General features: G+C 49.3%; 1 protein-coding gene across 8 annotated transcripts in view; it reads right to left on the bottom strand.

Annotated features, from left to right (window-relative positions):
• Positions 1 to 26,820, bottom strand: part of USP43 (ubiquitin specific peptidase 43) — a 54,223-nt gene that overhangs the window by 8,199 nt on the left and 19,204 nt on the right. For 4 of the 8 annotated variants that reach the window (XM_036341591.1, XM_036341593.1, XM_036341597.1 and 1 more), the window contains 10 exons: positions 24,958 to 25,050; positions 22,955 to 23,090; positions 19,266 to 19,401; positions 17,921 to 18,056; positions 14,208 to 14,322; positions 11,569 to 11,672; positions 5,285 to 5,362; positions 3,917 to 4,043; positions 3,477 to 3,819; positions 1,019 to 1,177 (listed from right to left, as the gene is read on the bottom strand). In XM_036341591.1, the coding sequence (XP_036197484.1) occupies positions 1,019 to 1,177; positions 3,477 to 3,819; positions 3,917 to 4,043; positions 5,285 to 5,362; positions 11,569 to 11,672; positions 14,208 to 14,322; positions 17,921 to 18,056; positions 19,266 to 19,401; positions 22,955 to 23,090; positions 24,958 to 25,050 (1,427 nt within the window). The remainder of the gene's footprint in view (positions 1 to 1,018; positions 1,178 to 3,476; positions 3,820 to 3,916; positions 4,044 to 5,284; positions 5,363 to 11,568; positions 11,673 to 14,207; positions 14,323 to 17,920; positions 18,057 to 19,265; positions 19,402 to 22,954; positions 23,091 to 24,957; positions 25,051 to 26,820) is intronic. The other 4 variants (XM_036341592.1, XM_036341594.1, XM_036341596.1 and 1 more) reach the window with 3 other exon arrangements.

The following is a 26,820-nucleotide window of genomic DNA, read 5'->3' as shown; positions in this document are numbered from 1 at the left end:
ATCACCTGCTGGCCAAGCTGGAAGTTTAAGGACAGGCGCTGGGCTCAGAGAGGCAAGTGCGTTGATGAGAATGGAAATGCTTCCCATGAAATTACTTTTCCCCAACTCCCGTTTCCTAAACATGGTGTGCTCTCCATTCTTCCTACAATCTTCTGCGAAGGGAAGACAGGCTTTGCATTCGGCTTGATTTAGACCATTTAGGGGGCATCTTAGTTTTATTTGGCTATTTTCCAACAATTGGAGAAAAAAATCTGAGTAGTGTTTTTAAAAAGCTCTTTTATCCCAAAGGTAAGGATGGCTAGTTTTCAGAGTGAAATAAGTCACATAAAGCCCTAGCTGGTTTGGCTCAGTGGATAGAACATTGGCCCGCAGACTGAAGGGTCCCAGGTTTGATTCGGCCAAGGGCACATGCTCGGGTTGGGGCTCAGTCCCCAGTAGGGGGCGTGCAGGAGGCAGCCGATCAATAATTCTCTCTCATCATTGATATTTCCCTCTCTCTCTCCCTCTCCCTTCTTCTCTGAAATCAATAAAAATATATTTTTAAAAACAGTCACAAAAAAAGGTCATGACTTCCAAGCAAGTTTGAGGTCAGGGTTAGCTAATACACGCATCGCTGGGCAGCAGTTAGGTAAGCAGCTACGTTTCCCGTGAAGACCCTGCCACCCTCATGACTGCCCTGCCCTTTCCGACAGGACAAGCACAGGCCGCTGCTGCACAAGCTTAATTAAAAGCTGGCTTGACCCGAGTGAGACTGGGACTATGAAATCCCACGCCACCAAGAGTCACCTGCCACGGGTACAAAACACTGTTCCTGTCCCCTTTCTTAGATTTCAGTATGACCACACCCTCCCACACGGGATGCCAGCCGGCGGAGCTCACATCTCTGCAGCAGCAGACACAGCTTCCTCTTTCAGACCCCTGCCTCCCGCTCCTGGCCCTGGACGTTGGACTAAGCGCCTTCCCAGCTCTGAAAGCCCCCCCCCCCCCCCCGCCCTGCCCTGTCCTGAGCAGCACCCACCTCTCATGGAGCTGCTGGCTGACCAGCAAGGGATGCTGTTCCGCTTCTGATAAAACAGGATGTAAGCCCCCCGGGTGATGACCTCCTCTTCCGGCAGCGACTCCACCATGCTGTCGTCGTAGCTGTACCACTGGCCGTCCAGGGAGTTCCGGCAGTAGGCTGCAAAGGTCCAAACCCAACTCCCATTACGGTAGCCCCCCCAAAGCAGCAAGACATACCCCACTGTCAGAGCTTAGAAATGGACAGGTTTGCAAGAGAACGAGAAATCTTGGTCCATTCTGGGTCAGAAATGAATTGTGTGGAATCCAAAAGGATCGATCAGTTACATGCCCAGATGCCTCCTCATGCTGCGACTTGAAATGGAATTTTACCTTGTAGCCCCTACTCAAGCACAACCTCCAATCAAAGGGAGCCCCAAGTTGCTGAGCCAGACCATGCTGTCCACGTGCACCCCATTTCTTCTGCAAGGCTTCACATTGCACACCTCTACTTCAGTATGCAATGAGAATACGCAGTTGGATTATGGGATGCCTCTTTCCTACCCAAAAACTGAAGTCCCACATTTAAGAAAATGCTCACAGCCCAGCCGGTGTAGCTCAGTGGTTGAGTGTCAACCTATGAGCCAGGAGGGTTCAATTCCCGGTCAGGGCACATGCGTGGGTTACCAGCTCAATCCCCAATAGGGGGCATGCAGAAGGCAGCCAATCAATGATTCTCTCTCATCATTGATGTTTCTAGCTCACTCTCCCTCTCTTTTTAAAAAAATATCTTTTAAAAAAGAAAATGCTCATAAATAAGGGTCTCACCACCTTCCAAACAATTAAAACAAAATATTCTCCTTTCCCTTGTATCGCAGTGAATGGTACTCTAACCCACTCATCTGGGATCAGCCAACTTTCCCTGTAGCAAACAGAAACTATTTCACAGCACACATGGTCTCTGCCGTATATTCCTGTTCTTTTGCCAGTTTTTAAAATGCACAAACTATTCCTACCTCACGAGCCGTACAACAGGTGCTGGGCTGCATGTGGCCCATGGGCCATAGTTTGCTGACCCCTGCACTAATGCAAGCAGCCACCTCACAGTCCATCTTTGCTCCCCCCTTTCCCTTCCACCCTACACCCAGCCCAAAAGCCACTTTTACTGATTTCCCTTCCAGAATGTGTCTTGAATACCTGCTTGTCATCACCCATGCACCAGACAACACCGTCTCTCACTGAGCCCCAGAAACATCCTCCTAACGGGAGTTACAACTTCTACTCTCACTCCTTTCTACTGTTCTCCACAGAGCAGAGCTCCTACCTCCATTTGTTAACAGAATTACACCGAGTCCTCTGCCTAAAACCCTAAAAGGCTTCCCATCACCCTCTAGAATAAACATGAACTCTTGTCCGTGGCTTACGGTGCCTTCTCATCCAGCCCCATCTTGTCTTACCCCTGACTCACTACCCTTCAGCTGGGACAGGCTTGCATCCATTCTCAAACCACACCACAGCTCTGCCTCAGGGCCTTTGCACATGATCACAGTGCTGCCCATCATGCTCCTCCTCCCATTAGTCACATAGCTAGTTCCACCGAAGGGACATCTTCAGAGAGGCCTCATCTCTATCACAGACACCATTACTCAGTCAGCCACCTTTCCATAATGCCAGGCAGTGAAAATGCTCACGTGGCCAGCCCCCTTTTTGTGGTCTGTGTCTGAAATTAGATTGAAGGTCCACGAAGGCAGGACTCATATCTGCCTTGTTCATCATGGACGCGCCAGCATCCAGCACAGGGTCTGGCAGAGAAATGAGACCTTAATAAATATTTGTCCAATGAATGAATGAGTCATGACCATGGATTTCTGCACAGTCCAGTGTCTTCCAAATTCCAGGTACATTAGTACACCACAACAGTGCACCCTTTGAAAAATGAATATTTTAAAGCATTTTTTTAAAGTGAAATAATAGATGTTCTTCTAGAACAGAACAGACTAAGGTAGATGAATATGAACAACTGAACAAGTCACCCAGCTATTTGTGTCTGTCCTTCCATTCGTCTACTTCTCTCAAGTTGCTCTTGAAGGTAACAATTAAATGTACCCCACTGAAATAAAAACATCTGATAGGAATCCAAATCTGATAAGAGCCCTCGTGCTGAAGCGCAAACGAGGATAAACATCATTCTCTCGGTTCTAACAATTACCCTCCTCTACTTGACGTGGTCGAAGATTCAGGCCATAACTGACTTTACATCCCAACCACCCACCACCCACCCAGCTCAACTCTACGGCTTGGACCAGGCCCCCGCCCTCCGGCAGATGCCTGGGGTGCAGCGGGTGAGGGGCCAGCTCACGTCGAGTGGCCGCACAGGCTCAGCATGGCATTCCAAGGGTGCCTCCTCCCGGGGCATCGAGGCCCAGGCCACAGCCACGACACATGGCCACGGCAGCCACCAGCCAAGAGGCAGCGCTCACCTGTGTAATGCCCACCTTGCAGACTGCCGTGGTGGTTGCAGACGGCGTACAGGTCGTACAGGAAGTCCAGCGGGTAGCTGGTGGGCAGGCAGGCTGGCTGCTTCCAGGACGGCCAGGGGCCGGGCGTGGCCCCAGTGCTCCTCTGGGCCACATGCGGAGCCATGTTGAGGCCGCAGAGCGGGAACTTCACCAGCGTGGAGAGCTTGTTTCTTCTCCCCCCCACCTGACAGAACCTCTTGAGGTGGACGATGAGGATGTCGGGCAGCGTCCACAGGCTCAGCTTCACCACGCCCTGCTGCAGGGCTTGGCAGTGCGGGCACTTCCACGCGTCGTCCTGGGCCAGCTGCAAAGGAGGCCACCCGATGTGAGGCCCCCACGGCACTGGGCCTCCTCCCGCCGCCCCCTCCCAGGCAAGGTGACCAGTCCCCCTCCCGCCGGACCTGCTCCTCCTTCGTGTAGAACTGAAAGCATTCGTCCAAGGTGCAGCTGTGCTGCTGGTGCGCCTGCTGCTGCCGCCACACGCTGTCCGCGTCCTGCACCCGCTCCTCCTGGGGGCTCCCGAACAGGCTGCAGAGAGGAGCCGATGCCGTCAGGGCTTCTCTCTTCCAGAGGGGTCGCTCCTAATCCCCACTCCCAGCCCGCAGGTGGAAGGACCCACCGGGCGAGGCGAAGGTGCCCCGGGGGCCTCATGCCCTGACTCAGCGCTCGCTCTGTTCCCTGGAGTTCTCTCTCCCCCCCAGCTCCTCGAGGGACCCAGTCCTCGCCGCGTCTGCCTCTGCTTCCTTGTCCTAGCGCAGGGCCTCCCACCCAGAAGCAGGTTAATGAACACTCGCTGGGTTGAACAGTGTCCTCTTTCAAAGTACGGCCGACGCACTCGGAGTCACAGAAGCAGCCGAGTGCAGTGATTAAGGGCAGGACGACACGGGCTCAAATCCCAGCCGAGTTAGGCACCAGCTGCGTGACACTGAGCAACTGTGGAGCCTCTCTGGGCCTCAGTTTCCACACCTGAAAAGGCAGGTGATGTGGTATCCACCTGACACGATGTAATGAAGATTAACCCTTTGAGTGCCAACCAATATCCTAGGAACTACGCTAAAATTGCCAAGGCATTTTTGCTGATTTTACAGCAGTTTAGGAAGAAAATTATGAATTGTAAGTAAATGAAGTTACATATTCAAAAACTTAAGGAAACCTTTACTACATTGACATATTTAGCAATATCATCATCACTAATAAAAGCAGACTTAGAACTGGACGCCATTTCGAAGCTTTGATAGCGCTCCCGGCACTTTTGGCAAAAGACAGGAGGAGCGCGATCGCGCTCCCCGGCACTCAAGGGGTTAAATAGATTGCAAATGTGCCAAGTGCTCAGAGCAATGACTGGCACAGGGTAAGCGTTACGTAACAGTCCACTCCAACTGTGATGCCACTAGTGCCACCTGCCACCACCACTCTTACTATTACAGGCACATCTTGTTTGACTGCACTTCACGGATGTGCTTTTTTACAAATTGAAGGCAAGCCCCTCCACCAGCAGGATTACGACTCGCTTTGTTGCGGCACTCGCTTTATTGCAGCACTCGCTTTATTGCGGCGGTCTGGAACGGAACCTGCAGAATCCCCGAGGTGTGCCTGTACTGCCCTCATTGTTTCTACACAGACAACTGGCACCAGGGTTTCTCAGAGGCATGGATCACGTGGCATCAAGGAGATATGTGTACTGCCTCAGTCACTGGGGCAATGGGCACAGGACGATGCCTGTACAGGCAGGCCCCCTCCCCGCTAGGGTCAAATCCTGTCAGACTCACCGCTCCTTGGCACAGCTATCCCACTCGACAGCCAGCTTGATGTGTGGAGGGCCTCCGGGCCTCCTGAGATGCAGAGCCCTGAAGGAGAGAACAGGGAGCCCATGAGAAAGCACGCAGCCTCCTTCCCACATCTCTGCAGGGGGCGACGGTCGGCCTCCAACCCCAGGACTGAGCTTCCAAACAGAAATGCCCAACGCAGAGCGCAACCCGAGGACCTGGGGGCTTCTGGCTGCAGAGCCACTCCCTGGAGCTGGTGAGCTCTGAGCACTGGGGATACTGCAAGGACACAGACCAACTCTCCAGTGCTCCCCAGAACCTTCTAGTCTGGGGGGCAGTTCCACGTGAACATCTCACACAAGTCCCCAATCCTGACGATGCCTAAAACGAGCTGCTCACTTTCCCCCACCACAAAGCGCAAGGAGCTCCCCCTAGTCCACCTCCTCGACCTAAAAGGTCTTCTCTTTCAGACCCTCGAATACCCAGAAACGCGAAATGCGAATCCGCCTCTAGCTCTTCCCAGTTCCATGGGCTCAGCCCGTTTCTGAACAGGTTTCTATTTCTTAACACAGAAGAGATACGTCAAGAAGAGGGTGGAGGACATGCAGCTTTGTCCCCGAATCAACAAGGCATAGGCAGGAGCTGGGAAAGTCTGCACCTGAGGGCGCTTGGAATGGATTGTGAGAAAAAAGAGGGGGCGTCACATGAGAACCTGTCACCAGGATGATTCAAAAGCACGGTGTGAGCTCCCGGAAGGCACGGAATCCTACGGCCGAGCAGTGCCAGGTCTAGGGTGGAGGCTGGCACCATCCCGAGGAACCGGAGCCAGCAGGGAGCAAGGAGCAGGTGTGTCTGGGAGAAGGCCTCCAGCTTGTCATTCCGATGAAGAATGACTGCCCTTCCTCATCTTTGTGTGGAATGAGGGGAACTAAGCTCGGGCATGTGGCTGTCTCCCTCTCCATCTGCCTCACTCCCCTGGTGGATGGGATTGGGGGGAGGTAGTCAGCTCATCCCTCCTGCTTACTCCTCCTTGCGGCCTAATCACTAGCAAGCAGATCCTCCCTCATCATGCCCTGAGCTTCCTGGAAGCAGCTCTCTCTCCGCAGGTGCAAGGCTGGTCCCTGCAGGTGGATGGCTGGTCCCTGCAGGTGGAAGGCTGGTCCCTGCAGGTGGATGGCTGGTCCCTGCAGGTGCAAAGCTGGTCCCTGCAGGTGGATGGCTGGTCCCTGCAGGTGGAAGGCTGGTCCCTGCAGGTGGATGGCTGGTCCCTGTAGGTGGATGGCTGGTCCCTGCAGGTGCAAAGCTGGTCCCTGCAGGTGGATGGCCGGTCCCTGCAGGTGGATGGCTGGTCCCTGCAGGTGGAAGGCTGGTCCCTGCAGGTGGATGGCTGGTCCCTGCAGGTGGATGGCTTGTCCCTGTAGGTGGATGGCTGGTCCCTGCAGGTGCAAAGCTGGTCCCTGCAGGTGCAAAGCTGGTCCCTGTAGGTGGATGGCTGGTCCCTGCAGGTGCAAAGCTGGTCCCTGCAGGTGGATGGCTGGTCCCTAACAGGTGGATGGCTGGTCCCTGCAGGTGCAAGGCTGGTCCCTGCAGGTGGAAGGCTGGCAGACTAGGATGTCTCTTCATTTCAGAGGAGACATACTGGGGAGCCTGTGTGCAGCCCTAGGTCCAAGCCTCTTTCTTTACAGGCACATCTTGCTTGATTGCACTTCACAGATGGATTTTCTTTACATATTAAAGGACCCTCGAATTCCCCATTCCCACAATCAAGAGACCTGCCTTGCTGGGGGTGGGGGTATTTAATTCTGCGGAACCTATTCAAAAGCTCGTATTGGACTCATATCTAAGCCACAGCCTTTACTCAGCAAAGGATCCTCTAATGCACCTGATGTGCTGACCTCTTTCTGTCTCGCTCCCCAGACTCCTTTCCCACCAGAGCCTCGCTTGGGGTGGGAAGGAGACGTGGTGCCCTCGGGCTCTGGCTGTTGTACAAAAGCCCACAGGCCACACAAAGAGAGAAGCTTACGTGAAACCTGCAGTCTGCTTCTTGTCAAACAGGAATGAGGACATTATTTGACTTTATGGCAGGATGTGCTTCCAGGAACACATGGGCGTAGTCTCTGCCCTGAGGAGCTAAGACTAATGGGAGAGACTCAGAGGAATGCGCCCGGGCTGCTCTGCAGACCAGGGAAGACAACCTGCAGAGGAGGCACCATGGTGTCCAGGGGAGTGGCGAGGGGAAAGGGTCAGAGGTTTGTACAGGCAGAGGGCTGGGGGGACGTGGGGGGAGGGGGAGAGAAGGGCAGGGTTTGTGCTGGAATGAGCACTGAGGGAAGGCCACATGGTGAGAGGGCGGGCTCAGACCTTGGAGGGAGGGAGGGCTTTGCATGCCACCCTTGGAGGTGTGGACTTGACCCTGTGGGCCACCGAAGGGTACAGATGCAGATGGATGAGAGGGACACTGGTCTAGAGGCAGATGGGACAGGGTGGAGGTTCCCGGGCGTCCAGCAAAGAGGTGCTAAGGGCCTGAACTCAGGCGATGGTGGTAAACGTAGAGAGGAGGCAAGAGATCTGAGGAACGCCCTGGATTTGGAACAGGGAGACCTGGTGGTGGGTTAACTGTGAGGAGAAAGTGAGGATGACCCCTAGGTTGCAAGCTTTGGTCACTGGGCACATAGATGGTGGTCACCTATAGTCACAGAAGACAGGAGAGGAAAGGCCTCCCGGGAAGAGTTCCAATTGGCCAGCATCCAGTTTCCATGTCTCTGAGACATCTCAATGGGCCAGGTGGGTCTGCATCCGAGACCTGGGCCTGAAGGTGGCGGAAGAACCCAGGCAAGATGGCCCAGGGACAGAGTGCAGAGGAGCACACAGCAGGCCGCACTGGGACACTGAGGCCCCACAATATTTGAGGGCCCCGAGAGGGAGAGAAACACTCCAAGGAAACAAGGAAATGTCTAGGAGATGTTAAGCAGAACACAGTATCCTATCTAATAAAGAGGGAATATGCTAATTGACCCTCATACCATTACAAAGATGGCGGCGCCCACAGCCAATAAGGAGGGAATATGCTAATTGACTGCCACACCCTCAGAGATGGCGGCACCCACAGCCACAAGATGGCCAGCAGGGGAGGGCAGTTGTGGGTGGTAAGGCCTGCAGGGGAGGGCAGTTGGGGGGGACCGGGCAGGCAGGGAAGGGCAGTTGGGGGTGATTGGGCCGGCAGGGGAGCAGTTAGGTGTCAATCAGGCTGGCAGGGGAGTGGTTAGGGGCAATCAGGCAGGCAGGCAGGCAGGCAGGCAAGCGGTTGGGAGCCAGCAGTCCCGGATTGTGAGAGGGATCTCCGACTGTCAGTTTAGGCCCGACCCCTGTGGGATTGGGCCTAAACCGGCAGTCGGACATCCCCCGAGGGGTCCCAGATTGGAGAGTGTGCAAACTCTCGGGTTCTTGTCACGGACTGGGCACAACCAACTGGGCTGAGGGACACCCCCCACCAGTGCACAAATTTCGTGCACCAGGCCTCTAGTATCCATACAATGCAATATCATGCAGCCTTATAAAGAAAGGAAATTCTGACACACGCTACCACGTGGATGTGCACTGAGGACATTGTGCTAAGTGCAACAAGCCAGTCACAAAAGGATGAGCACTATGTGATTCACTTATATGAGGTACCTAGAGTCATCACAGTCACAGACAGGACGTAGGATGGCGGTTTCCAGGGGCTGAGGGGTGGGGGAGAGGGGGAGTCATTGTTTAACGGATACAGGGTTTTAGTTTAGGAAGATGAAAAAGTTCTGAAGATGATAGTGGTGATGGTTGCACAACACTGTAAATGTACTTAACACTATTGAACTGTCCACTTAAACATGTTAAGAAGGTTAATTACATGTGATGTACATTTGGCCACAATTTTTCACTGATGGCTGAATCCAGTCACAATGGAACAGAGTGCGGAATCTCAGAGGGAAGGCGGGGGAGGGTGGGTGGGTGGGAGGTAACCAACCAAAGACCTTGTATGCACATATGCATCACCCATGGACACAGACAACAGGGTGCCGAAGGCCTGGGGCAGGAGTTGGAAGGGGGGCGGGAGGGGGCCAATGCAGGGGGAAAGGAGGACATACGTAATACTTTCAATAATAAAGAATTATTTTTTAAAAAGTAATTTATGGGGGGAAAGGAGGTGCTGGGATAATAGAGCAAGAAATTGAGGCTATCAGACGCTGAGGAGAGGGATGGTGGGTGGGGGAGGGGTGGAGAGGGCGGGGTGACAGGCTGAGTGGCTGAAGGTGGGAGGAAGGGCTGCAGCCTCAGGGGAGGGCTCCCTTTAGCAGGGCCAGCCTGGGGGCAGCCACACTCTTCAGTATTGCTCAAACCACCTCTAGGGACAGGCCCGTGTCTTGGTTTGTTTCCAAATCAGAGCAGACTAATACTTCTGCAAACTAATATAATAAACATGTACTGGGGGGGGAGGGAAGATATAAAAATACAAGTTCAATTTAAAAAATTATTCTATTCATCATGTTTTAAATTGCTCTATCACATTGCTGTAATGCTTCTAAATGCTTCCTCTCGGGTTCTTAGCGGGGCTCTGTGGAGCTCTCTGAGTGCCTCCAGGGGGCCCTTCCCACAGCCTCCACCCCACCCCAGGCTCGGTCTCCCTCTCACACCCAGGCAGGCCCGGCTGACATTCCTCTGCCTCCCTAACTCTGTATAGCATCGACCAGCCCAGGAGGGTGCAGATGGGGTGTAGGGCACAGAGCTTCCTGGATCCCCCCCCTATCCTCCTGGTTCCTGGTCTCTTTATACAGGGAGGGGCCTGTCCCTGTTATAAGTCTGACACCAATTCAGGTTCTGACACCAATTCCTAGTGTGTTTTTTCCAAACCTCCAACACTGAACTCAGTTCTGACTCTCGCCACCTGGAGAAGCCTCAGGCCCCACAGGCTAAGAGCTCAGTCCTGTAGGATGGGGGCCCCGCCCCCCGCCTCAGACACCAATCGCAAGTCCGGGGTGCTTGCCACATGGGCTTCTGACCAAACCAATAATCGCTTGGAGGGTCCAAGGGTCCCCTCCTTGGGTTCAGTTAATTTGCTCAGAGCAGCTCACAGAACTCAGAGAAACAGTGTACTGATTAGATGACCAGTTTATCATAAGAAGGCTTAACTCAGGAACAGCCAGTGGAAGAGACAAGCAGGGCAAGCATGTGGGGGGGGGGGGGGGGGGAGGCGGGGAGCCTCCACACCCGCCCAGGCTCCACCCTCCCAGCACCTCCGTGTGATGTGCTCATCAGGCCAAAGCCCCCCAAACGATGTCCTTCTGGTTTCAGTGGAGGCTTCATTACATAGTCATGACTGATTACATCATTAACCAGGGGGACAGAGTCACCCTCCAGCTCCTCCCCACCTCCCCAAGGTCAGGGGGTGGGAGTGGACGTCCCAACCCTCTAATCACAGGCTGGTTCGCCTGGCAACCAGCCCCCTCCTTAGGTGCTATCCAAGAGTCACCTCGTTACACACACGTGGGTGTGGCTGAAAGGGGTCATTATGAAGGATAACAAGACATCGTTAATGCTTTCATCATTTAGGAAATTCTAAGGGCTTCAGGCGCTGTGCCAGAACTGGGAGCCCCAAATGTGTATGTCTTATGACAACCCAAAACATCACCCGACACTGGACTCAGTCAGCCTTGGCTGACCAAGCCAGGAAATGAGACCCTCACTGAGGGTCTGTCTGTGGGGAAGGAGCAAAGCTGGCTCTCGGGCCCTGTGCTGGCCCGCAGGCTGCCGGGCAAGGCTGTGTCCAGTGGGAGGCTGTGTGCGGGCACGCGGAGAGTCAGGAAGTCAGAACCACCGGAGACACGGCCACGCCGGTTTCATCCTCAGCCAGAGTCCACAGCTGACTACAGTTTGGGGCCGATGGTTCAGGTAGAATTCTCCCTCCGCTAGAGCGGGAATTCAGCTTGAATTCAGTAGCATGACTAACTGAATGAGCCTGGGTTTTTCACTCAGATCTGGGTTCAAATTTGGGTTCGGCCATTAACTCGCCATGCGAGTGTGAGCACGTTAACTGATCTCTGGGAACCTCAGTGTCTCCTCATCTTTGAAGTGAGCATCATACTTCCTCCCTACACATAAGGACTGCAAGCCCTTGAGTGTGTAAGGACCCACCTCGGAAGCAGACACTGGAGAGAGTGGCTACAATTGTAATCAATGCAGAGAGTGGCTACAATTGTAATCAATGGTATTGACACATTCATACTCGTACCAAATCCGGAACCTGCCCTTACCTGTCCACTGCCCAGTGACAGAGGGGCCTGCTGTCCTGTGGGGACAAGTAGCTAAGGGCCAGGGATTGCCCCACCACCCGGATGGAGAACAGTGGCCCTGGGTTCTGCCAAGACAAAAACGGGGGAGGGGGTCATCAGGCCTGCTGTTTTAAATTAGGCTCTGAGTGCAGACACATGACTCAAAAACTGTAAGCCTTTCTGTTTACAGTCTATTTTGAATATTCCCGTAACAATTAGTATTCAAGACCGAGATGTGTGACGGCTTCGTCTGCTTTTGAAGATGCACAGTTTCTTTTCACATAGTGATCGAACACTGTCTAACGCAGTAAATTTCCCTGAGGGATAAGCATGCTGTTCTTAAATAACTCCTGTTTCATTGGAACAGAAGCTGGAAAAATAAATCAAGTATGTTAATGAATTATTAATCGGTAATTTAACTTACTTTAAGAAATTATCATCACCAAATTACCAAAATGAGCCAGTAATCTAAAAGCAAATTAGCGTATATTTTACATTCCCAAATGCCAATAAACACTTCAAAACAAGCCACATAAGGAAATACCAGCTATGTTTTTAGTCTAAGTTCCTAATGCATATTTCTGGTCCCAAAAATACCATCCAACTTCTAAATAAAGACCCAACACACTGCTACTATTTGACATCGAAATGAATATGATCTATATAAACATTTACAAGATGAATGAAAACAAGAAAAAGAATGATTTTCCAACCCAGTTATTCCGGTTCAGGGTCATGGGTGGCCAGGCCTCTGCTGGGAGCTCAGGGCACAAGGCAGGACCCACGCTGGACAGGACACCCTTCCATCACAGGGCGCTCACACCGCACTCACACCCATACCCACACCCACTCAGACTGGGACAATTCAGACACCCTTCGCCTCATGTGCACATCTCTGGGACGTGGGAGTAAACCACACACACACAGGGGGTGGGAGGTAGGAGTGTGCAGACTCCAGAGACAGTGGCCCCAGCCTTGTTATTGGAGGACCTGCTGTGCTTCCTGAGGAGAAGCTAGTTAAATCTTGAGCTTTGCTGGTTGGGTGGCAACACAAGGCCTCTGCACTGAGTGGAGGCAGCTTACCCAGCCTGCGCACAAAGGAAGTTTACAAAGTCGCCATAAACATGCCTCGGCAATGATAACTCTCCTCTTTGATAATTCGTGCGAGGTAAAAGCCCGTCCAGCAAATGGGCCATTTGCGTAAGAGTTACTTTCCTGTCCTCTCTCCTTGGCTGGAGAAATTCATTTTAGAACCTCCACAATATGCTCACTATTTTTCATCTCTTCAGTTCAAGGATGTGAATTCTGAATGTATTCTTTCCAAATGATTAGCATATGGAGCCAGTATTGAATACATTACTAAAAGCATTCTGAGTTACATGGGTGGGCTAGCGTGGGAAGCTCACAGTCAACCATTCAACATACATTATTCCTACAGAAAATCCTTCCAACCACATGTTTACCAATGACTGGAAAGGCGTCCACAGCTGAGTTGGAGGTGACCTGTAATAGAATTTTGCTGGCACCACCAATTGCTTGATTGGTTTCTAAAGTCAAAATGACTGCAGGGGGCAGAGGCAAAGGCCCCCGTGTGTCCGGGGGAAAATGGGCCAGCTGGGTTCAATGTTCACATGACAGTGGTTCATCCGCTTTCAAGAATCAGGGGCACAGGGTTTGGGGGAGGCTACAGCTATTCCTAGGTACCGTGACCTACTTAGAGAGAAGCCGTGTTCTAAATTGGGCTCTGGCAGAGCTGCTGGGCAGAATAAAAGCAAAGTCCCTTAGAGCTAATGATGGGTACAAATGTAGGGAGGTCTTTAACAAAGTGGTATTTGGAGTAAATCCTAAATTAAATGTATGGTTTTTCCCTGAGCACTAAGCAACGTGAATTATAAAGAATTATCACTACGTTTGGTACATCCCCCAAATAAAAAGTTCTAAGAGAATAGCTGGGGAGGGGGGGCCCAAAAATTTCAAAGCCACTGACTTGTCCCTAAAAATGTCAACATCTTCTGCGCCAGGAAGCCATGGGATTAGTTTCTGATACTATAGGACAGTGATGGCGAACCTATGACACGCATGTCAGAGGTGACAGGTGAACTCATTCTTTTGGTTGATTTTTCTTTGTTAAATGGCATTTAAATATATAAAAGGTGTTTTCCCTTGAGTTTCTCTCTCAGTTATTCAAAAACTGGACAAAACTATTTTAAAACTAGGCTTTATATTTGGACAGGAACATTAATTTTCCACATAAATTATGAAGTCCCTTCAAGTTTTTGATCCAAAGATAAGTTACAATTTATTACAGTAAGCTGTCCTACGGGAAGCCATAAATGTACAAAAGTGAGAAGAATAATGTAAATCCCACACTTGACTCCAATGGTGTTTTGTAAGATTTAAGGAGAAAAAAGCTGTCCATGAAAGGTTATTTGTAAGGCTGTGAAGAGTGAGCCGCCACGGGTCATAAATTGGTCATTTCCTTGCACGTAAATCAAAGTTATTTTATACAATAACGTTAATACTTATTAACAGCAAACTCTGGTTTCTCCTGAGCTACTCCTAGCTTCCCACCTCATCTCCACCCCCTCACAACAGACAGACACACACACACACACACTGACCTGCTGTCCCGGGGCCTCGCCCTTCATGAGGTGGCGGACCTTGCTGAGAATGCACTGCTGGAGCTGGACCCAGGAGATGGTTCTGTCCTCCCTGATCAGGAATGGTGGCCCAAACCTGAAAACCCAAGGACATCGGGTTATTTCAGCGGAGGAAAAACCAACACGTGTGACCTTTGCTCTGTCATAGCTGCTCTCCACTGGCTAAGGGCTCAACGCCAGGCATAACGCAAAACTGCCCGTCAGAGGACCTGCTGCCAGTGGAGACCCTGAGGCGGAAACAGAGGCCGAGGAGACACTGCAGGGCAAAGAGATGCTCCGAGCGCTCAGCGGCTGGGAAACTCTCTCCCCACAGAAGAGAGCGGAGTGGGAGAGCACTGCAGCCAGAGGGGAGCAGCCCAGCCGGCACCGATGCCTGGTGCATCAGGACGAGCCTCATCACGGGGGGGAGGTTTCACGTCCCACGCGGATGGACACGCCGCAGTGAGCCCCGACGCTGAGAACGCCCCGCGGTCAGTTCCAGCTCAGCCATGGGAACGTTCCGCTGGGCACGTCCCTGACTGCTGACTGTCCCGTGACCACGCCACACACGGTTTTGTGGAGAGTCAGTGGGTTCAGGATGTGAAGCTGCCCTAGTCGGTTTGGCTCAGTGGATAGTGTCAGCCTGCGGACTGAAGGTCCCGGGTTCGATTCCTATCAAGGGCACATGCACAGGTTGCAGGCTCGATCCCCAGTAGGGGGCGTGCAGGAGGCGGCCAATCAATGATTCTCTCTCATCATTGATGTTTCTATCTCTCTCTCCCCCTCCTTTCCTCTCTGAAATCAATGAAAATATTTTCTTTTTTTAAAAAAGAAAGAATGTGAAGCTGCAGGATAAACTCTGCACAAGTCTCAGGTGCTGTGTCCGGAGAGGCAAGCACATTGGGCCACCCACTGTGTGTGGACAGGTGGGGTTATCTGCCTTGTCCTCTACTATTAGGCATTCAGATTGCTTCAACTTTTTATTGAAACAGTGCTTGCTTATAACAGGACGACATGTACTCTTTTACACACACCTCTGGGTGCACATGACTAATTGTTCCTTTGGGATAAAGTCCCAGAAGTAGAAATGCAAGACCAAAGCTGCCCTCCAGAAAGGCAACCCCAGTGTACCGACGAGGCACCTGCCCAGAACGGGCATCGCCAATCTCTAAAACTTCTTTAACAACCTGAAAGGTTAATAATAGCATCTTGGCCCTAACTGGTTTGGCTCAGTGGATAGAGCGTCAGCCTGCGGATAGAAGGGTCCCAGGTTCGATTCCGGTAGGGGATGTGTAGGAGGCAGCTGATCGATGTTTCTCTCTCATCCATGTTTCTAACTCTATCCCTCTCCCTTCCTCTCTGTAAAAAAAATCAATAATAAAAAAACAAAGAAGTTCTGTTGCAGTCAGAACTTCTACTAGCACATGAAGAGGCCTATTTTAACTTCAGCTTGTGTTCCTTCTGGAAATGCATGTGAACCTCTGAAGCTCCTGTTACTAAAAGAGTATTTCTCTCCCTTATCTGAGAGCTGGGTTTTGCATGATGGATCTGAAGCCTTTATCTGTCACATGATGCCAATATGATTCCTCTGTGTGCTTTGCCTTTCAAATTTGCTTTGAGTTCAAAATTGTAAATGTATTTAAAATATTATCCTGTTCTCTTATAGACCCTGGCTTAAGTGTTAAAACAGTCCCCACCCAAAGACATAAATATGCCCCTACATTATCTTCAAGCTATTTTAAGGTTTCCTTTACTACAATCACCTCTCTAATCAATCTGGAATTTACACATGTGAATTTATAGTGGGAGTAAAAAATTGATTATATAAAATTTAAAAAGAAATCAATTAAGTCAGCATTTTATATAGAAGAATTCATTCCCTACCTAGTAATATGAAATATACCATTTCTATCATATAATACTTAAATACAGTTTGGCCTGGTCTGTTCATTGACTTAAATATCTATCCTTCTGCCTGTATCACAATATTTTAATAATCACAACTTCATTCTGTTCTAGTAGAACAATCCCTCTTCTTCCCCCAATATTTTCTGACTACTCTTACAAGCTTATTAGTCCAGATAAATTTTATATTTTATCAATCTAAAAATTTTTTATTGGAGCCACATATCTTTTAAACATTTTATTTGGACTATATAAGAAAAGTCTCTGCTTTTGTACATTAGTTATGTAGCCAGTCACTTGCCTGAACTCTTTTGTTAGTTTTAATCATTTTCAAGTTCTTGGTTCTCCGGACAGTGGATCTGCAAATAGCTGTAATTGTATCTCCTTACAATTACAGAGCCAGTTTCTTCTTCCTTGTCCCACCATACTGCCCAAACCTCAGTACACAATCTATATATATATAAGCCCTTCTACCTGCAGTCAAAGGTGGTCGGAGCAAAGGAGCGCCTTGAGGAGGAGCTCCGAATCCAGGCTCAGGAGGACAGAGAGAAAGAGAAGAGGCCACAAACGTGACCACTGGCTCCTCCCACCGACCCACCCCCCTTCCACCTCTAATTTATAGCTCGTTAATAAATGTCTTTTCCGCAAAAAAAAAAACACAAAAAAAAAAACCACCAGAACGACAGTAGCTGTGATGTACACTGTGGTAGCCAACCAGCCTGATCCGGGCCCCAATTGCCCGCCCCTCCGGCCGGCCCGGGCCGATCGGCACCCAACACCCCAATCGGGGTTAGGGGTGGCCACCAACTGCCTGCAGCCCCTCCCCCTAGCTGGCCCAGACCCTGATCGGCCCCCAACACCCCTAAATCACTGCCTGGCTCCCTGGTGCATGTACATTTAGTGAAAGCACAAGAAAATAATTATCAGTCTCTTCTGTCCCCGACCAGAGTCTCCAGAGGGCTCTGCTAATACTGCAGCCGAGTGTGGAATTCTCTCTCCATGGCCCTCAGCCCCAGGAGGCCTTCCAAGTTACCAAAAAGGCAACCTAAGCATTGACAGGATGGCGGCCTTTTGCTGAGGAATGTAGAGAGACTGGGTGGGGATTTTGTGAAATTGCGGTGCCTTGCAGATTAGGTGAGCTTCCAATCTCTCTTTAAAAGGGGCAGCCCACAGGCTGCCAGTAGCAACAGCGGAGGGTAGGCACATTCAAAAACAGAAAAACTTTTAAACAAACAGACATGAAGACCATATTGGGAAAATGAGAGCAGAGCTCTGGGAAGAACGCAAAAATCATTCAGGGGCGATCATCCATCTTGATATAGGTTTGCAAGCAACACATAAACAACTTCATCTGATGGCACGTGAAATGCAAAACAGTTCTGCTGTGGGTTTTCTTTTGGCCATCCTTCAAGTATAATTAGATCCAGCTGGGGGGAAAGCTATAGCTCCCAGCATTAGAACAGGCGGCTCTGCCCAAGGGGCCCCCATCGGGGCAGGTGGGCCGGCCAGAACCCACCCGTGCATGAATTCATGCACCAGGCCTGTAGTATAAAATAATAGTGGTGAAAGCATGAATAATTGTTTCTGAAATTAATTTAAAAAGCTTTCAATGTTTAATTGTTAAGGACAATGTTTGCCATCTGCTTAAATTATTCCAGTCCCTATTCCTAGTTGATTAACCTTGAAAAACGGGTGTTTAATTTAATCAAATTAGAATTATTCTAGACAGAATTCCACGTACACATCTACACATCCCAGACATCACGTAAAAAGGATGCAATGAAACATACCTGCTCGCCTGCTGCCCTGACCCCACCAGGTTACAGAAGAGGATTAGCACCTTGTTCTCCCTGTGGGCAGGCAGGGACAACCGCTGACCTGCACGGGCTGCCAAGCGAGGGGACACGGACAGACCAGGCGAAGGAGCTGAAGAGAGAGAACTACATTTGTATTCTTCAAGGAGCTACTTCGCTGGGTCAAAACCCTGCTTCCCTAGGCCCTCGTTCTCTTAACCACCCTTAGGAGACACTAGAGCACTTTAGGGGAAGAGATAGAAGGTTCATGGCACTGGACGATCATATAAATAGTAAAGAATTTGTGTTGTGTTCAGCCAGTAATTAAAAAAATGAGGGTAGGGATTTTAATGAACACTTTTCAAAGCCAGTCTGAAAAATACTCCAAAAGCATTGTGGATGCTCGTACGCCTGACCAGAGTCACAGAATACCCACTGTCTTCGAAAGCCAACGTAAGAAGCACACAGAGCAGGTAGGAATCTTTACCCTTGGGGAAGTAGGGGGTCTGGACTTTCCTCAATTTCTAATCGGTTCTGAAAATTTGACTTTTAAGGCACAGATATGTCGCCTGTGATTGAATTTGAAATGAGGGCTTGTTTCACTGAGCTACAACGTAATCAGGGCCAGTCTATGTCCTGTCCCAGATTCCTTACCCAGAGTCTCTCTGTTGACCCAGAACCACCATAGACACCTGGTCCCCACACCTGTCACCTAGGCTTGCTGAGGATGCAGGGCTTGGGCACAGGATTAATCTGGGGATACGGTGACACTGGCACAGGGTCCTTGACTGACTAAATGACCTACAATGAAAGACTGTCAGATACTGGCTATCTTAGCTAATCCAAAGTTTAGGAAAGCCAAGCATTGGGAAGCAGAACTGTTAACAAAAAGTCATTTATAACCTCTCTGGCCATCTGCTGCTCGAACTTATAAAAATTTACTTTAAGCACAGACCTTGACTCTCTGGAGTCTGAACGCAAAGACTAACCAGCACCTGTTCTGATTAGTGCTTGTCAAAGTGTGCTCTCGGGACAGCAGCATCACCTGGGAACTCATTTCACTTGAAAATTCTCAGGCCCCGCCCCAGGCCTAGAGAATCAGAAAGAAACCCTGTGGGTAGGGCTCAGCAATCTACTCAAACAAGCCTTCCAGGTGACTCTGATACTCACGAAAGTCTTGAAAGCCCCTATATTCATGGAATATTTTAAAGTAATCAACCATCTGTACAACAAATATCAGGGAAAATAAGCCTCCAAGTACGAAAACTAAATGTCTTATGCCTCAGGACCCAATGAGTACTCTCTCAGACCTGTAGCCCACGATATTCAAGCACTATTGTACCTGCGAGTGTCCCCTGGCCAGGTGGCGGAGGGGCTTGGAAGGCATACACGTTATCTCCCTCTGTTATCGTGTTCAGGTCGTCTTCATCAAAGAAAGACCGCTGGAGTCCACTGGGGCACAGTTCAACCAGGATCACCTGGAATGAGAAGGATCGTTTTCCACCTTGATTTCTCCAAGGGAACTTAACAAATAAGAAATCCAAAAGCGAAGGGATTAAGAAATACAAATTGGCAGTTACAAAGTCATGGGGAGTAAAGTGCTGCATAGGGAATAGAGTCAATAATATTGTAATAACTGTGTATGGTGTCAGATGGGTACTAGACTTATGGGGGCAGAGGGGTCACCTCATAAGTTATATAAATGTGTTACCACTATGCTGTACACTTGAAACTAATATAATATTGAATGTCAACTATAATTGAAAATTTTTTAAAATGTGTTTTTAATAATAAAAGAGACTGATAGATTTACAACTGTCCTTTACCCTTCCCTCCCTTCTAGCTATTGAGAAATACTGCTTATTTTTAATACTAAAATACAGTAGATATAACAATTAGATTAAATACAGACGTCTCAACTGCAACAATAGAATATCACACTGGCCTAGGGAAGGGTGGGGGGGAGTTGAAAATCTAAACTTTAATACCCAGCTAAAGTATCATGCAAGGTGAGCATAAAATAAAGTCTTCTTCAGATCTCCATTGAAAGAATTTCTAAAATGTACTGCCAACATTTTTTACATTATCACATACATGAAAAATATTTTTATGGAACACTGAGGTAAGCAGAAGAATCTGGTTTTGTAGAGGAAAAGTGGGGTGACTGCGTTGAGGGTCCTGGATGCCCCAGTCCCAACTTGGTCACCTCCAGGGCTACAGGAATCAACATCTGGAATCAACATCTCAGTGCACACAAACCATTCAAGGCACAGTGGCTGGAAATTTTCTTGTAAAAGATACATTTCAGGGTTTAAAAAACAAAACAAAACTGAATCCAGAGCAATACTTGAGTTTTAAGGAGAAATGATAAACCAAAAAAAGGTAAACATTGGTGAATGTAAATATGCAGTGACTATATAAACCTAAAATAACAACTAAACTACTACTACAAGGAAGAACAGGGAGGAGGGATTATCCATCTACAATAATATCTAAATCAAAAAGGTATAATATAAAGGAAATTAAAGCATGCCGAGATCCTTGTGTTGCTTGGGAAAATTAACATAAGACTTTGTTAATGCATGTTGACTTTTTTAAAATATAATTTTATTGATATCAGAGAGGAAAGGAGAGGGAGAGAGAGATAGCTACATCAATGATGAGAATCATTGATCGGCTGCCTCCTGCACGACCCCTACTGGGGATCGAGCCCACAACTCGGACATATGCCCTTGACCAGAATCGAACCTGGGACCCTTCAGTCCACAGACCGATGCTCTATCCACTGAGCCAAACCAGCTAGAGCTGCATGTTGACATCTTAATGATAACCAGTAAGAGCATAGAAATATAATGTATATGTTCCAAATCTGAAGAGATGAAGTAAAGAAAAACTGCTCAAACCAAAAGAAGCAATAAAAAAAGGGATAAAAGAAACAAAGGAAAAGTAGGATAAATAGAAAGCATAAAATAAGTCCAAATATGTCCATGATCATATATAATATAAATGGAAAAAAGTGGCCAGTTAAAACTAAATGTCAAAATAGATTTTAAGTTCCAATCAAAGTGCGCTCTCCTGCACTTAGGAATCCCAAGTGATATGTATCTCCCTGAACAAACAGGTCACACCTTTCAAATTCCCCAACAGTCCTTTCACTCTCTTAACTATTCAAACTCTACCTCTCAGACTTTTGATCTTTTATTACTGACACTAGAGGCCCGATGCATGAAATTCGTGCAAGAGTAGGCCTTCGGCCCTAGCCGGCTTGGCTCAGTGGATAGAGCGTCGGCCTGCAGACTGAGGGGTCCCAGGTTCGATTCCGGCCAAGGGCATATGCCTGGGTTGCGGGCTCCATCCCCAGTAGGGGGTGTGCAGGAGGCAGCCAATCAATGATTCTCTCTCATCATTGATGTTTCTATCTCTCTTTCCTCCCTTCCTCTCTGAAATCAATAAATAAATTTAAAAAAAAAAAAAAAGAGTAGGCCTTCGCAGCTGAGGCTGCCTCGATCCCTCCCTCGTAGCCACAGAGGCTGCCTCGATCCCACGGCTGCAGCCCCAGGTTCATCCCGGAAGGACGTCCAGAAGGACATCTGGTCTAATTAGCATATTATGCTTTTAATATTATAGATTTTTCCCCCAAGATTCTCACCTACTGTCCTACTCTCTTCTCTCTCATTCTCTCAATAGATCCCCATAGAGCACAAAGCAAGAAACACAGAGTTTTACCCACTTGAGATCCTTATAAAATGACTGTAGAGGTCAGAGGGACCTGGGTAGAGGCAGGAAGAAGCACTGGGGTGATGGAAAGGCTCAGTAGTCATAGTGTTTTACAGGATGTACATGCAGGTAAAATTTAAACAGATTTTTAACTGTGAAGCATGTGTACTTTATTGTATGTGTATTATTCCTTAACAAAAAGGTTAATGGTATTTTTTAATTTGAAAAAAATCCCTTGAGGTCTTTAAGGAAGTATACAATTCCCCTTTTACTATTAAGAAAGAGGACCAATTACTTTGTTCAAGGTCAGAACACTAGAAAGTGACTGAATCACAATGAAAGCCCCGTTCTCAGCCCTTCCCTTCATGCCACAGTGATTCTCACCACCATCACCTCTACCCTGTCCTTTCATGGGGGGACCCCTGTAATCCAATCTTGTTACTAAGCTTCCTTCATTTTTTAAAATATTTTTTTATTGATTTTTTACAGAGAGAAAGGGAGAGGGATAGAGAGTTAGAAACATCGATGAGAGCGAAACATCAATCAGCCACCTCCTGCACACTCCCTACTGGGGATGTGCCCACAACCAAGGTACATGCCCTTGACCAGAATCGAACCTGGGACCCTTGAGTCCGCAGGCCGACGCTCTGTCCACTGAGCCAAACCAGTTAGGGCCCAAGCCTCCTTTACAAAAGAGATAGGGCACAGACAATCCCACTTTCCCCCGAAGCTCCCCTCTCGAGTTACACACCCTCAGTTCCCTCAGTGGTCCTCACATTTCACTGATTGTCCCTTCCATAACCTGGCTTATATTCTTGGGAGTGAAAATATAGAATAGTGGCGCAGGCTCTGAAATCAAACCATCCGTGTTCACATCCTGGCTCAGCGGTGTGACCCTGGGCAAGTCACCCAACCTCTCTATGCCTCTTCTTTGCCCACTGGTAAATGAGGACACCTGCAGTATCGACTTCACAGGATGCTGTGAGAATTAAATTGCCCACGATATAAAGTTCATAGAGTACCCAGCACTTATTAAGCACTGCTGAGGGTATAGTGACTGTGGAATCACTGTAGTTGCAATCACCACCACCTTCTTGGAAGACAAAGGTAGTGTCTTCTTCTGGTTATTCTCTGTAAATGCCCAGAGAGGTCAAGACCTAGTCATCACAGACACCAGGGATGACTAATCACCCAGAAACCCATGAGTCACGCTGGCGTCACCCGAGAACCAGAAATTAGCCTAAGCAACCGAGACAGCTGGCTCAGTTAGCATCTCGCCCTCCAGTGACCAGGCCCCAGGCGCTTCCATCAGACCTCATCCACAGGGACGTTGCCTTCCTGGGCCACCATCTTCCTCAGGGCTGCCACTGTGCTGAGGATGGGCACCGCCAGGCCAACCCGCAGGAACCGCTGGCTCTGAGAGGGGAAGACCAAGGTGACGCTCAAGAACCTGAAAAAGAGGGAAGAGTCCACGTCCTTAAAGGACTGAGATGAAGTGTCACCAACACCCCTGACACTCGGTCAAGCTCAGCACCTGGGCTTTTCTCTGCTTCCGGGGCGGGTCACTATATTCCACTGTCATCGGGTGGCGCTGGAGAGCCAATTCTCCACAGATACCACTGAGTACTTTTCCAGCAAGTTAAAAAGAAAAGGTATTTGGTCGACGCCCTGGCTGCTTTGGCTCAGTGGTTAGAGCGTCAGCCTACGGACTGAAGGGTCCCAGGTTTGATTCCGGTCAGAGGCACATGCCTGGGTTGCGGGCTCGATCCCCAGTGTGGAGTGTGTGTGCAGGAGGCAGCCAGTCAATGATTCTCTCTCATCACTGATGTTTCTATCTCTCTCTCCCTCTCCCTTCCTCTCTGAAATCAGTAAAAGTATATTTTTTAAAAAGGTATTGGATTAATAATCACAACACAGACCTACGGTCTCAAGGTTGTTTGTTAACTAGATAATCTTCAAGCTTCTCCTGCAGTCTGCTTCAACACTACCGATGCTGCCCTCCTTCCTTTTTTAAATTCTCCCTGGGTGACGGATGAGATAGGGCCCTTGGCTGGCCCCACTCCCTCCTGTCCCCACCAGCTCACCGGGCCTCACTCCTCCAGCTCCCGTCTCTCCTGCTCTATAATTACCCAATTCGCACAGCTAACTAATAGAGCTGGGATTTGAACCCAGGGAGTCAGGTCCCAGAGTCAGTGGGCCTAACCGATGTGCTATGATGAATCAAGTCAGGAACCTTTACTCACATCTACCAGCAGACATCATTGCATGGTGTCACTGGTGACAGGATAAGCCCCTGTTCCATGTGTGGCATAAACTAGCAGCACAGGAATTCAGAGCAGAAAAGGATTAAGATGCCAGGAAAGGCTTGATGAGGCTGTCGTGGTTTCAGCTGCATCCTACAGATGGAGGATCTCAATAGAATAGAGGGCAAGAGAAATAGTACGTACAGAGGTGGGGAACACTGGAAGAAATGCCACCATCTAATTATTATTATTTTTGCTTAATCCTCACTCAAGGAGATTTTTCCATTGATTTTTAGAGAGAGTGGAAGGAAGGGGGAGAGAGAGAACCATCTTTGTGAGAGAGACACATCAACTGGTTGCCTCCTGCACGTGCCCCGACTGGGGCTGGGGATCGAGCCTGCACTGAGGTACCTGCCCTTGACTTAGAATTGAACCCAGGACTCTGCAGTCCGTAGGCGACTCTCTATCCACTGAGCCAAATGGGCAAATGCCACCATCTTGACGCCAGTGAAGGTACCCCATGTGGGAGCTCACTAAACTTCCGTGAGGCTGACATTGGCCAGGTGCCTGTGGCCACTGTGAGGACCTGCGATGCTGGGATGCTGGGCCCCACATGGCTCTTGCCCAATCCTGACTCCTCTTTCCTTTTTGTCTCACCTCCTCCAATCACCCTTTTCCTTTTTCTTTGCTCCTTGGATAAACCTTTTCCTACATCTTCACAAACAGGAAAAAGGAGTGGAAACAAAGCAAGGAAAAGCAGGTGGTGACACATTTTCTCCGGGTTGCCCATCTGACCAACTGGTACCCACTGGCCCATGCCCGCTTCTGAACAGGCCGAAGACATAAGCCAGGTGCTGGTAAACAAAAGCATTGTTTATAATTCCTTCTTCAGCTACGAGAGGACACGGTAACCTTTCACTTTATTCATCACATTCCATAACGGAATGTCGCCCAGCTATAAGGCTGGTTTCTAGAAAACACTGGCTGAGAAGTAAGAGACAGGTGCAGCTGCAAGGCCAGAGGTTACCCAATGGAGGAAGGGTTTCAGGTGCACCGGGCACAGCACTCACATACCTGGTCTGGCGCAAGGGGATGGGCAGGGACACACACAGGAACGGATCGAAGGTGTTGCTCTGCTTCAGGCAGTGGGGACAAGTCAAGGAAGATCTGTGAGGGCAAAGAACAGAGACGGACGTTTAATCACATCTGAACTGTCTACTGGTTGCTCAAAAAGTTACATACAGAATTACCATTGCAATTCCACTCCTAGGTAAATGCCCCAAAGAACTGAAAACAAATATTCAGACAAATACTTGTACGCAAATGCTCCTAGCAGCATTATTCACAACAGTCAAAGGGCGAAAACAACCCAACTGACCACCAATGGGTTCATAAACAGAACGTGGTATATCCACACAGTGGGCTGTTACCCAGACACGAGTCCTGACAATGCTACTCCGTGGCTTAAACTTGACATTAGTTATAGCCTTTAAACCCTTTTAAATTTAATGCTCCCTCGCTTTAGTGCCTTTGAAAGTGAAATGCCGCTTCCATATTCCACATGGTTGCTCCAACTTACTTCCTTAATCACAAAATGCACCATTTCTTCCAAGACATAAGGGATTTCTGGATGCTACACTCCTGATCCCAAAGCTACACTGACTTCCTTGGGAACATGGAACAGCAGCCCACGGGTAGTCTGCTCTCTCCACTAGACAGCCCAAGGCTGGTGTGGCTCAGTGGACAGAGCATCCACCTGTGCACCGAAGGGTGGCAGGACCAATTCCCGATTGAGAGCACATACCTGGGATAAGGATCGATCCCTGGCCCCAGTTGGGGCACATGTGGGAGGCAACCAATCGATGTGTATGTGTCTCTCTCTCCTCACTTCTTTTCACTCTCTCCAAAAATCAATGGAAAAAATAATCCTCCCGTGAGGATAACAAACAAAAAAACCAGATTCCCAACTCTATGGAGAGCACCCGCCCTGCTTGATGGGTTTTCTGTTGAGCAAACAAAATAGAAAAGACCAGGGACAGGCAAGGACATGGGAGGTTTTCTGGGTGCTGCCCCCAGCAACCCGCATGGCCTGCTCCTAGCAGGTCCCTCTCCTGGACACAAGCCTATAGATGCCAACACTGATTTAGGAAACAGACCCAAGTACTCAACGCTCAATCCCTCTCACTGCCTCTGATAAACTGCCCCTCAGGAAAACCATGGGAATGGTTTGGTAAAAAACTGTGTATCAGACATCGAGCTCCCGCCACCAGGGGGACCTGGCATTGTGGGGTCTCGCCACCCCTTTTCCCTTCCAGTCCTTCTCCCACGTCACCCATCACATACCTACACATAGCAGAGGCCTGAAGAACGCATTTGTGTTGTTGGGAAATTTCCAAATCCCCGTCTCACACTTAAGCAAAGAAATGGAAAGGAATATTTTTACTTTTTGTTTTAACCTACTAAAACTGGCTCAGTATAGGCCTCTATATTGAGCCATGAATCTCTATCAGGACGCAAGAGATGTGTGGACTGGAAAAAACAGACAAGGGTCTAATTTTATCTTTGAAGGATGAAGAAAACATGCTGCAGGCACAATAAGCTACAGAAAGGATGTGAAATACACCTGTTTCTCAGAGGATGACAGAGTGGGACCAACAGAGAGAGGGCAGTGTCACGCTTACAGAAACTCCAGAAGTTCCCAGCTACCCCTCAGCGGGCCTAAGGGGCCCTGTCCCCTCCAGCGTGCTCACGCCCCGTCCTCATGTCCCCCAGCGGCCCCAGGGGGAAGGGGCAGGAAATCACCCGCTGCCCTTCCGTGTGCACTCGCCCATCTCCCTGCGGGGTTGGCTCTCTGGTCACCTGCTTCTTTCTGTTGTAACGCCCAGCGGTCAGCCGCCACCTCGCACTGCTCTGCTTTCCCAGTTCCAAACGCCAGGA

The sequence above is a fragment of the Myotis myotis genome, unplaced genomic scaffold, assembly GCF_014108235.1.
Source record: "Myotis myotis isolate mMyoMyo1 unplaced genomic scaffold, mMyoMyo1.p scaffold_m19_p_17, whole genome shotgun sequence".
Classification (NCBI taxonomy): domain Eukaryota; kingdom Metazoa; phylum Chordata; class Mammalia; order Chiroptera; family Vespertilionidae; genus Myotis; species Myotis myotis.
The sequence above is the reverse complement of the archived record's forward strand: the minus strand, read 5'-3'. Positions and strand labels throughout refer to the sequence as shown.